The sequence below is a fragment of the Chiloscyllium punctatum genome, chromosome 32 (assembly GCF_047496795.1).
Source record: "Chiloscyllium punctatum isolate Juve2018m chromosome 32, sChiPun1.3, whole genome shotgun sequence".
NCBI lineage: Eukaryota > Metazoa > Chordata > Chondrichthyes > Orectolobiformes > Hemiscylliidae > Chiloscyllium > Chiloscyllium punctatum.
Genome location: NC_092770.1, coordinates 66923340 through 66936576, shown reverse-complemented (window position 1 = coordinate 66936576; position 13237 = coordinate 66923340). Strand labels below are relative to the sequence as shown.

Below are 13237 nucleotides of genomic sequence, written 5' to 3'. Positions count from 1 at the left end.
GAGTTGTTGTCTGAGAGTGGCTGTTGGTTTTGTGTGCTGTTATGAGTCCTAGTGGTCGCAGTAGTCTGGCTGTCAGTTCGGAAATGCTCCTGATGTATGGTAGTGTGGCTAGTCCTTTGGGTTGCGCCATGTCCTCGTTCCATTGTCTTTCCCTTAGGCATCTGTTGATGAAATTGCGCCGCTATCCGTTTTTGGCGAATACATTGTATAGGTGTTCTTCTTTCTCTTTTTGCAGTTCTGGTGTGCTGCAGTGTGTAGTGGCCCTTTTGAATAGTGTCTTGATGCAACTTCGTTTGTGTGTGTTCGGGTGGTTGCTTTCATAGTTCAGGACTTGGTCTGTGTGTGTGCCCGAAAGAATCGAATCCTTCCACCATGTGTCAGATACAGACCACCAGTCAACAATCCACAAGCCAGGGACACAGCCAGACAGAACGGACTGTGGATGATCCAGGTAATGATTACAGATGCTCACAACAGACTTCACAAATATACACAAGAAAGTGCACGCCAAAAATCGTTAATTTCAAAAACCACCGATCAGGAACGGACCCAGACCATAGAACAGGCCGTCACCATAGGACAGAACAGGACCACACCCCGCAAAAAAACGGCACGAAAAGAAAAAATGGCCAAACTAACACAACAGAGAGGACACCACAACACACTCCTGGGTTAGAAACCTCTCCCACAGACAGCTCACGGACACGGAAAGAACAATACTGGCCAAGGGACTCAACTACAACCACAGGGACGCCGAGACAGCAGACTTCCTTGCAGCACTAGGATGCACACTCAGGAACAATGGACTGACAGAAGAGACACAACAAACAGTGAGACAAAGTATCGTACCTCTGATAACAAGGAAAGGACAAACACATAACCTCAACACCAAGGAGAGGGAAGCACTAAGAAACGATAAGAACATCATCATACTACCAGCAGACAAAGGCAGAATGACGGTCATCCTGGACAAAGCAGACTACATCCAAAAAGCACAACTACTACTTGCAGATACCAACACCTACCAAAAGAGGGAGTTTGACCCAACCCCACAGCTCACCAATGGGATAAACAAGACACTGAGGAATCGACAAAGAAACAGACAGATAACCAGGTTTGACCTACAAAGAATTAAACCTGAAAGCAACATCACCCCCAGATTCTATGGACTACTTAAAATGCACAAACCAAACATCCCACTCAGGCCCATAGTATCACTACCAGGGACACCATCACACAAACTGGCTAAAGAACTACAGCAGAAACTGAAACACCTGATCAGCGGATCAGACAATCTATACAATCAACACAGGAATTCTTGGGCATCATCAGAAATATACACATAGACAAGAAACAAACCATGGTCTCATTCGATGTAACGGCACTGTTCACCTCTATCGACAAAACCCTAGCCAGAGAAACAATAGCCAACCTGCTGGACATACAGAACAGACAACAGGACGTTGAACCCATCAACAAAGACAGCATACTTAAACTACTGGACCTGTGCCTCATAACACACTTCACATTCAACAACCAGATATACGAACAAATCAACGGAACACCCATGGGCTCACCGATCTCTGGACTCATAGCAGAAGCAGTAATGCAAAGGTTAGAACAAACAGTCTTACCGCAAATTCAACCCAAACTCTGGGTCAGATATGTAGATGACACCTTTTGGAATCATCAAAAACCCAGAAATAGAGAACACACACCAGATCATCAACGCCACACTCAAAGGAATCTGATTCACTAGAGAGGAAGAAAAGGACAACCAACTCCCATTCCTAGACGTGATGGTACAGAGAACACCGAACGGAGAATTCACCACAAAGGTATACAGGAAAGCCACACACACAGACCAAGTCCTGAAATATGAAAGCAACCACCCCAACACACACAAACGAAGTTGCATCAAGACACTATTCAAAAGGGCCACAACACACTGCAGCACACCAGAACTGCAAAAAGAGGAAGAAGACTAGAGATTTGACTAGTCATGTGTCTTATTTTTGTTCTTCATTTATCCAACTTTCATTTGACAATGTTTTTCTTTCAGATTTTTTCCAAGTATGGCACAGTGGTCAAGTAAGTAAAACATAAGAATTTCTAATGACATAAATTGTGTTGCAAATTTCTGGTATTGATGGAATGAAAATGTATTTTTTGTTTTGATTTTTAAAAAACAAATTACCGAACATTTTCAGTGTCATATGTGAGTTAAAATAGCAAAGCAAAGCTAGTTCGAGCAATATTGATGCAACCTGATTTAAATATTGTAAACTTTGTGTTGGCATTTGGAAAGCTTTAGTTGTAGGATTTCTGAAATGAAGTACATCTGGCAACCAATATTTCCTCAATAAGGTACCAGCCAAAAACTGATCCAGTATTTGAAATTGACATTTAACTGGACTCTGTTCAAGCCTTGGAGAAGAGATCACCACCAGTATCATACTCAGTATTAATTACCTCAGAAGCACTCGTGACGAAACTTTCAATTGTACTTTTTATTAACCGTGGCATTACAATGTTTAACAGTGTTAATTCAATTCTGCAGTAATACACAAGATGTTCAAGCTAAAAATCAAATCAGCTGGTTTCAACTGACAGAAAATCAAACTTTAGCTTCAAAGGTATCACTCTTCCAAGCTTTGAAATGTGACTTGCAAAAGTCTTATTATTTAAACAATAATTTGAGCCATATATTTAGCTCAAGATTGTTGTTTTGAATGTAAATTTACCTGCATTTTAAATAAAAACAGAAAGTGCTGGATATTGTTCAGGCAGCTTCATCGGATAGAAGCAGTATTAACATTTCCCGCAAATTATGATCCTTTATCGGGAATAGTGGAAAGATAAATAATATGCACTAGATTTTTAAGCAAGTGGAAAGAGGTTGTGAGATGAGGACAAAGATGTGACAGGAGGAGAGGCTAAATGGTTAAAAGTTTTTGGTAATGGGTAAGGGAATAAAAGTTGGGTCCAGATAGATTGCAAGTGCATAATGGCAATCTGAATGCCAAGTGAGCAAATAAGAAACAAGACAAAATGGAGACACAAATTATGAACTAAAGTCATGAAGAACACCCCCATTACCTCCCTTTTCTGTGGCATGTTTCCAATACCAATGCAAGAAATTACTCCCTTCCTCATCATATCAGTCCCCATTTGAGTGATTTTTAAAAATATAAACTGCTGAAAAAGCTTTGAATGACCACATCCAGCAAAGATTGTGACAAGGGTAAAATATTGAAGAATTGCGAGAAATTAATTTAATTAAGCAAGGTGATCCACTGGTCGGGATAAATAGAGTATGTTAATAATTTTCATTTTGTGACACAAAGGCAATTTTATTTGATTTTAAGTGAAGTGATTCCAAGCATATCTGCCTCTCAGTAGGTCTAGCAGCATCTGTGGAGAGCGAAAGCATTAACATTTCAAGTTATGGGTTTAAACCAGAACTGAGGGGTAAAGAAGAGATATAATAGACTTAATCAAGTTCAGGGAAAGGGGAATGAATTTACAAACATTTTAAAGAGTGCAGATATACAAGTTGCATGTAAAGGGAACGTAATAACCGGTTCTTCAGGTTATGCACTTTATAAGGTATATATCCATCTGTTTGAGGCTCAATGATCCATTAACTTCATGGATCCCAAGAAAATATCTGCACAATCAAATCTGAATCAAAGCTTTATGTTAACACATCAGTTTCTTTTTCCATTTCTAACGTTGACTAAAGCCAGTAGAATAGACATTAAAAAATGCTTTGGAGTGTGCAGCAATCCCTCAGTATTGCACAAAAGAAACAGCCAAAGTTATGTAGTCGCAGAACCCTATAGCACAGAGACAGGCCCTTTCGGCCCAAACTAATCCATGCCGACCAAAATGTCCATCCACGCTAACCCCATTTCTCTGCACCTAACCCATATCCTTCTAAATTTTTCCTATCCATATATTTGTCCAAATGCCTTTTTAATGTAGTTAATGTACTTGCCTCAACCACTACTGCTGACAGTTCCATATGCCTACCACCCTCTGCATAAAAATAAATTGCCCCTCAGGCTCCCTTTTATTCTTTTCGCTCTAACCTTAAACTGGTGCCTCTAGTCCTTGATTCCCCAACCCTGGTAAAAAGTTTGAGTGCATTCAACTTATCCATGCCTCTTATGATCTTATACACTTCTGTAAGATCCCCCCACCCCACCTCAGTCTCCTACATTCTAAAGAAGAAAGTCTTAGCCTGTCCAATCTCTCCCTGTAACTCAGATCATTGAGTCCTGGCAACATTCTTGTAAATTTCTTGTGCACTTTTTCCAGTTTAATAACATCCTTCCTGTAGCAAAGTGACCAAAACTGAACACAGTACTCCAAATGTGGCCACACCAATGTCCTGCAAACTGCAACATAATTTCACAACTTCTATACTCAGCACCCTGACTGATGAAGGCCAGTGTGTCAAAAGCTTTCTTCACTGTCCTGTCTACCCGTGACTCCACTTTCAGAGAACTGTGCACTTGAACTCCAAGATCCACGACATACCTTTTTAAGGCCCTACCATTCTCCATGAAACTCCTACCTTGATTTGTCTTTCCAAAATGCAACACCTCGCACTTAACTATATTAGACTTCCCCAGCTTATTAAGGTCCTGCTGCAATTTCTGATGACCTTTCTCACTGTCCACAATACTGCCTATTTTAGTATCATCTGCAAATTTACTAATCAAGGTCTGAACTTCACTGTATAACCGACTAAATCAGCCAAAAATATTTCCAATTGAGCCAAACTCTTCTTTGCAATGCACAGTCTAACAAATATTCTGCCAATATTTCTACTTGCACGAATATAACAGCCTGGGATTTGCAATTATTTGACTGAACTTTCACGTTTATTGTCATCGCCCCTTTTGAACCTGACTCAATTTTAACATCCTTCCAAAGGTGTACTGTCCAAAACCTGTCTATGTATTCCCAGATGTGGCCCAACTTGGACTTTTTATAACTCAAGTATAATTTCTAACCACTTGCATTTAACTTTAGAATTCCCATACAAAATGAAGACTGACTTAATAGGGTGCAGCTGGGTTTTGAATGGTGATTTGAGTAATGACTACCGTTGAGTAACCAATTTGGCCATGAAGATATTATTTTACACTTTTATGTGAATTATCTCATTGCAACCAATTGTCAGATCTTTGAAATAGCTGAACAATATATTGGTTTATTTATGATATTTCAGCTTCTACCTTTAATTCATCGTTTAATGTACAAATCTTTAATTCATTCTAATAAAAATGTGATTTTCTTTTATTCATTTATGGGATCTGAGTGATGCTGGTAAGGCTTCACTTATTCCCCATTCCTAGGGCAACCAAGAGTCAATCACGTTGCTATTGGTCTAGAGTCAAATGTAGGCCAATCCGGTTTCTTGCAGGACATTAGTAAAATCGTATGGATTTTCTTACAATCTCAATGGAGACCAATAACCTTATTTTTAAGAAAACAATAAGTTTCCCAGTCATCAATGCAAAGCATTACATGTTGAAATTTCACATTTTAAAACTTAACAAACTAGAACTAACGTTAATTAAACATTACATTCATGAGCAACTGATACACTAATCTACAGCCAAGATATTCTCCATTATCTACCAAAAATGCCACACCATGTTTAGCCATTCAGCAAAAATGCAGTGCTGTGTTGAAGGCCTCAGGCTCACAAAATATCTTTTCCCTTGCAGATTGATGTGTTTGGCTCCAGACAAATTCAGTGTCAGATTTCATAGGCTTTTCTTCAGGCAGACTTTATGGGATATCACGTTCCCCTCTCCAAACTATTCTCATTTTACCTTGAAGTAAAGGAGACTGTTTAAAACTTAACCATTTTGACAAATCCATTGCTCATAACAATTTGATGATTAGTGCTGTTAATTTCCTTGTTGGAGCATTCGCTTGATGATTTCCTTGCAGCTCAACATGGAAATCGTAGTGAATGAGCCCACTGATCATTTGCTCACTCAAAGTTGAAGTTCTCTCACAAATAAGACTAGATCACCGTGATGTGTTCTTTGAGGTCAATAGCAATTGTAAAATCCAGGCCAAAGTATATCATATTCTTTTATCTAGCCTTTGTGGAGTTGATAATTGGTTTTTAGGCTAGTAACTATAAAACTACCTCACATGTAATTGGATGGTTTTGTGAAAAATTCTAACTGTTTAAACTAGGTAGAGCATTTCAGACAGTTTGAAAAATTTAAAGATTTTATTTAACTAAGTATAAATAAAGAAAAGGATTTAAAATTGGCTGAAATTTAGTCACTACATTGAGTATCTTTATTGGTTCTGGTAATAGAGTGTAAAATGTTAGAGTGTAGAGTAAGATTGCTTACTTGCACACAACATTGCTTCCCTCGAAAATCAATTAATCACTGTGTAGCCTTCTGTGAAGACTGTTTAGTTCATTGACCTTTTATGGTTTTCATTCAAATTTGTTGAGACTGCATGTATTTGTTTACAGAGTTACGGTGTTGAGGGATAAGGATTCCAGGAAAAGTAAAGGTGTGGCATTTGTTCTGTTTCTGGATAGAGAATCAGCGTACAACTGTACGAGAGCACTTAACAACAAGCAAGTGAGCTATGTTTTGTTTCCAATTTCATTTTAATTTTGTTTTCAACTGAATAAGAATTGTATTTTACATAACATTGTGATTGTTTTCCTTGTCAATTGCAGTTATTTGGCCGAACAGTGAAAGCAAGTATTGCAGTTGACAATGGAAGAGCATCTGAATTCATAAGAAGGCGCAATTACACCGACAAATCTAGATGTTATGAATGTGGTGTGAGTACAGCACTCTTAAATGCAAAGCATGAATGCAATTATTAGGTTTTATTGCCATGACAGTATTCTACTATATTTTAAGAGAAAGCTTTAGGTTAAGTTACACACAATGTGAATTGATACATCTACGAGTATAAAATGAAATCTCAATGTGAGAAAATCCAAACTTACCATGTACAAATGTGGGAAGCATGTCATTAAACACGCAGTTCCTTGTCCGTTCTCTCAACATACACAATTTAGATCCTTCACTAAATTTACACACAACTGTAATTTGTGCGACTCAAGGTATAGTATACCATATGAATGTCACGTATGTTGATGTGTATCAATAACAACAAATTAAAGGCAGCCACAGAATTAAATCTTGGAAGTAAAGTTGATAGTCAAAACTTAGTTTGATAAGATGATACAAAGGACAGTGATTCTCATTTGCCCTTGAGTTCAGTCCTTTTGTTCATTTTTGGGCTTAGGCTGTAATGAGGTCAGGAGCTGAATGGCCTGATGAAACCCACAAGTGAACATTACTGAGCTGGTCTTTGTTGAGCAAGTACCACTTGCTAACACTGTTTACAACCCCTTCAATCGTTTTGCTGCTGATTGAGATTATACTCAATGTTGTAGTTGGCTGGGTGATATTTACTCTTTTTGTACATGTTCATAGTTGTGCAAACTTTCTATATTGATGTCTGTTACAACTGTACTGGAACAGTTTTGGTAGAGACGCAGCTAGTTGGGGAACGCCAGTCTTCAGTACTAATGCCAAAATGTTGTCAGGGCAATGTTTCTTGATATAACATAGAGTGAATTGGCTGTACTTTGGCATCTGTTACACCAGCAATCTCCGGAGGAAGCCAAGGTGGATTGTTCACTGAATATTTATGGCGAAAGATGTTTATGAATGCTTCAGCTTTGTCTTTTGTGCTGATGAACTGAACTTGAAAAAGGTAATATTTGTGGAGATGCCATCTCCAATGACTTCTTAAATTTGCAACCACCATTAACAGTTGGAAGCGACCAAATGAGAGTTTAGATCTGACTTGTTGATTGTGGGATTACTTAGCTCTGTGTATTGCTTGTTGATTGGGTTACTTGGTATGCAAGTAGACCTATGTTTTAGCTTTGCTGGTAGAAATCTCATTGTCAGTAATGCCTGCTGCTTCTATTGGTATGCTCTTCAGTGAATCAGGGTTGATCCCTTGGCTTGATGGTAATAGTAGAATAGGGATATGCTGGGCTTTGAGGTTACAGGTTGTGGTTGTATCTGATTTTTCTGCTAAATTCCACAGTGCCTCATTCATATCTAGTCTTGAGTTGTTCGATGTGTTTGAAATCTGTCCCATTCGGCATAATACCACACAGCATGATGAAGGATATCCTGAAGGTGAAGATGGATCTTTGTCTCCACAGGATTGTGTTGCAAAGGATACAATGGTGAACAGGATAATCTACGCAACATTTTTTTGATCCTGAGGAAATGCATGTTAATGTATATGCTTTCTTCAGCTTGAGCCTAAGCAGCATTTTTCTTACAAATTATCACTCTGAATACTAAATTCAAGTTTACAAATTTATTGCTTATAAGTGAGTCTTAAAGCGATACTAATTTGCTAGCAAAGTATAGTTGCACCATACTTAACCAGCATTTATCTTGAAGATTCAGTAAAGTGTTTGGCTTATCTCTCAAGCTGAGATTTTAAAATGTGTTTTGGAAAGAAGTGAAATATTGAAGTATTGAAAATGTGATCTTCATTTCTCAATGCAGGATTATGGCCATTTGAGTTATGCATGCCCAAAAAATATGCTTGGAGAGCGAGAACCTCCTAAAAAGAAAGAGAAAAAGAAAAAGAAAAAAATCAGTGAGCCAGAAGAAATGTGGGTATATTGCAAAGTTGACCTGTTAAAAATGTATTTTTAAAAAGAGGTTTGTCTTGAGGGCAAATCAAAATAAATATTTCCTGCATTTTCAGTGAGGAGGAGGAGCAGCAGGAAGAAAGTGAAGATGAAGGAGAAGACCCTGCCCTTGAAAGTTTGAGTCAAGCTATTGCATTTCAGGTAAGTGATTTGATTCAGAGAAAATAAATTGATGCATATCATTGGATCACAAACTAACTTGGATCTGACTAAAAATGATTTAGAATGAAAATTATTTAATTATTGTTGCTTTGCAAACAAACTTTGGCAGGTTTTCTTGTTTGTATTGCAATTAATTGTATTTGTAATTAATCTGTGTTGATGACATTATATTGATTGGCTTAATGCTGTAATGAAAGCTTAATTGGGGTCTTTTGCTGGATACTTATAACATACATGGTATCAACCCATAGTCATACCACTTGGCTCGTATATAATCCCATGCTGCAGTTTGTTGTTTATAAAATTGATTAATTGAGCTGTAACTGCAGATTAAATAATAATGGACTCTACCACCTGCCTTGTGCCAGAGCATTCAGAAGGCCTTTTACCTGTTCAATGTTCCCTAACTTTTCATTCCTAATGAGATGAGAAGGTGGGACGACACAAACTAGGGAGAGGAGACAGGAATGGAGGAGAGAAAGGCAAAATGTAGAGAATGAACAGTTGTTCTTAAAGGGAGGAGGTAGGAGATAGAAGTTTGATCTCTCTTTTTCCACATTCTGTCTTCTCACTTTCTTGTCTGTCACTATCACATTTGTCTAAATTAATTCTCTCCTGTCTTCCTATTTGCCCTGAAGTTACCATTACTTTCATTTAGTCCTGTGGCCTACGCTTCATCCCCTCAAAGCTGAAATGCAATATAGTAGGTCAAGTTCCTGATGTTGAGTAATTGCTTGTGGGCACATTCCAGTGTTAAATAACTGCTCCGATAGCATTGAGTCATAGAGACGTACAGTATGGAAATGGACCCTTTGGGCCGACTCATCCATGCTGACCAGATATCCGACCCCAATCTAGTCCCCCCTGCCAGCACCCTCCCATATCCCTCCAAACCCTTCCTATTCACTTGCCCATCCAGATGTCTTTTACATGTTGCAATTGTACTCGCCTCCACCACTTCCTCTGGCAGCCCATTCCACACATGTACCACTCTCTGCGTGAAATGTTGCCCCTTAGGTCTCTCTCTTTTTTTATATATATATTATCTTTCCCCTCTCACCCTACACCTATGCCCTCTAGTTCTGGATTCCCCACCCCAGGGAAAAGATCTTGTCTATTTACCCTATCCATGCCCCTCATGATTTTTCAACCTCTATAATGCCACCCCTCAGCCTCTGCTGCAGGGAAACAGCCCCAGCCTGTTCAGCCTCTCCCTACAGCTGAAATCCTCCAATCCTGGCAACATCTTTGTAAATCTTTTCTGAACCCTTTCAAATTTCAGAATATCCTTCTGAAAGGAAGGAGACCAGAATTGCACGTAATATTCCAACAGTGACCTAACCCATGTCCTGCACAGCCGCAACATGACTTCCCAACTCCTGTACTCAATACTCTGACCAGTAAAGGAAAGCATACCAAATGTTGCCTTCACTATCCTATCTACCTGTGACTCTACTTTCAGGGAATTATGAACCTGCATTCCAAGGTCTCTTTGTTCAGCAACACTCCCTAGGACCTTACCATTAAGTGTATAAGTCCTGCTTAGATTTGCTTTCCTAAAATGCAGCCCCTCTCATTTATCCAAATTGAACTCCATCTGCCACCCGTCATTGGCCCATCTCATCAAGATCCCATTGTAATCTGAGGGATCTTCACTGTCTACGACAGCTCCAATTTTGGTGTCATCTGCAAACTTACTAGCAAAAGGTATCTTGTTAAATCTGTCGGGTATTTTGATGTATGTTACATTAGTAATGTGTTAAAGTTGCTTGGAAAGTAGGAGAGATGGTCACCATGTTTGAAATCCTACTCCCTAACTGGGGCTGTAGATTTGGGCATGCTATTTAGGGAGGAGGGCAATTCAGAAATGCTGACCAGAAGAAAACATGAGAGAAAATAGAAAGGGACCAGAGATATATACACAAAGGAAGATGATGGGAATATGGTTGAAGGGAAGGAGAGGAATGTGGTATAGAGACAGTAACGTATAATTTAAACAAATTTCATAGATTGATACAGTATCAAAGAACAACACTTAGCCTATTGTGCATGATTTGGCTTTTTGACAGAGCTATCTAATTAACCTTTTTCTTACTAAGTATCCCATTTCCTTTTTGAAAGATGCTATTGAATATGTTGCAACAGCTTTTTCAGACACCACAACCCAGATCATCACAACTTGTAGTGTAAATAGGTTTCTTTCAAAAAACAAATGACAAAGTGAGAAGTTAACATTAAATTTGTGCCTTCTGTTACCAACCTGGTGATATTAGAAACAGTTTCTCCTTATTTGCACTTGACATGATCCAGCAACAATACTAATACTCAAGCTCTACTATTCCTCAGATCACCACAAAAGTTAAGGTTTAATCCAAGTATTCAATGTGCCCAATTTACCACAGTTTTGCAGAAAAAAACCGACCAGATTTCTGTATAAAACAAGGACTACTTATTACGAGTAACAAAATTCCAATCATCGGTAAAGCAGAATGTACTATCAATAATCTGCTCGTAACAACTCTGGGGGGAGAAAAAGTAAAGAACTGCAAATGCTGGAGATCTGAGACCAAAATTGCTGGAGAAACGCAGTGGGTGTGACAGCATCTGTAGGATGAAAGCAGAGTTAACATTTTGCGTCTAGTGACTCTTCAAGAACTGATAGCAGCTAAGATGTGGTATTTATGTTGAAGATGAAGTTGGGGGAGGTGAGCAGATAGGTGAAGACAGATTTCTGGGACAGAGAATTGAAAGGGGAAGGCAAACAAGGCCAAGACAAAAAAGAAGCTGAATAAGTGACCATGAGAGCTGAGAGTAGGGGACAAGGGGTAGACCATGCTGAAAGCAACCATGTCATGACTAGGTACGTGGAAGAATAGAAATAAGCTCTGAAGGTGTTGAATTCAATGTTGAGTACTAGAAGCTGCAGACTGCATAGGTTGAAAGTGAGATGTAGCACTGCTTACGCTGAGACTCACTGGAACACTGCAGCAGGCTTGTGACAGAAATGTCAGTTTGGGAACAGTGTGTGTTGAAATGGCAAGCAACTGGAGGCTTGGGGTCACTTTAGCAGGCAGAACATAGATGTTCCATGTATCTGCTGCCTTTGTCCTTTTTAGATGGTAATAGTTGTGGGTTTGTACAGTGATTTCTTTTGCAGTGCATCTTGCAGTTGGTGTGCTCTGTTGCTATTGAAAGTTGATGGTTAAGGAAGTGGATGTTTTGAGGCTCAGATGCCAATTAGCAGGTTGCTTTGTCCTGGTTCATGTCAAGTATCTTGAATGTGGTTAGAACTGTAGTCTTCCAGACAAGTGGGATGTATTCTTTCATATTCCTCACTGCTGTCTTTTTAGACAGTGGACAGGCTTTGAGGAATTGAGAGGTAAGTTGCTCGCTGCAATATCCTTATCCTCTGGCTTGGTCTTGCAGTTTGTATGGCAAATCCAGTTGCATGTCTGCTGAATGATAATCGGAGTAATTTTGATCCCCGTATTTAAGGAAAGATACTATTTCATTGGAGGTAGTTCAGGGAAGGTTCACTAGGATGATTTCTGGAATAGGATTGTCTAATGAGCAATGATTAAACAGTTGGGTCTCTACTCATTCAAGTTCAGAAGAATGAGAGGTGATATAATTGAAATATGTAAGATTCTTAAGGGGCTTGAGAGAGTAAATGCTGAGAGAATGTTATCCTTCAAGGGAGAGTTTAGGACCAGAGGGTAAAGTCTCAGAATTTAAGACTGATGAGATGAAATGTCTTCTGAGGTTTGAGAGTCTTTTAAACTCCTTGCTGTGGGAGTAGAGTCTCTGTGTATATTTAAGGTTGAGATTGATCAGTAGGGAAATCAAAGGTTACAGGAAAAGGCAAGAAAGTTGACATGAGGAATGTCAGATTAGCCCTGAATGTATTGAATGGAGAGCAGACTGTTAGGGGTCGAGCAGAATACTGCTGTTCCTATTTCTTTTCGTTACCTCTGGGATCTTGACAATTGGGGATTTTGCAATGTTAACACCATTGAATGTCAAGGAATGATGGACTCCAGGTGGAGATGGTCATTGCCTTACATTTGTGTGGTGTAAATCTTACGTGCCATTTCTCAGTCCTAGCCTGGCTATTGTCCAGGTCTTGCTATATGTGGAATGCTTTCGTACCTGAGGAGTCTCGAATGATTACGCTATGTTCGTCACTATCAGCGAACATCCCTATTTCTGACCTTTATGATGGATGGAAGATCATTGATGAAGCAGCTGAAGATGTTCAGGCTTCAGACACTACCCTGAGGAACTCCTGCAGAGATGTCTCCGAGGTAAGGGGACTGACCT

The 13237-nt window shown here is 39.2% G+C and overlaps 1 protein-coding gene across 1 annotated transcript in view; it reads left to right on the top strand.

Annotated features, from left to right (window-relative positions):
* Positions 1-13237, top strand: part of zcrb1 (zinc finger CCHC-type and RNA binding motif 1) — a 40088-nt gene that overhangs the window by 22553 nt on the left and 4298 nt on the right. The window contains exons 3-7 of the mRNA XM_072552599.1: positions 2063-2091; positions 6521-6632; positions 6734-6841; positions 8607-8716; positions 8812-8896. Of these exons, the coding sequence (XP_072408700.1) occupies positions 2063-2091; positions 6521-6632; positions 6734-6841; positions 8607-8716; positions 8812-8896 (444 nt within the window). The remainder of the gene's footprint in view (positions 1-2062; positions 2092-6520; positions 6633-6733; positions 6842-8606; positions 8717-8811; positions 8897-13237) is intronic.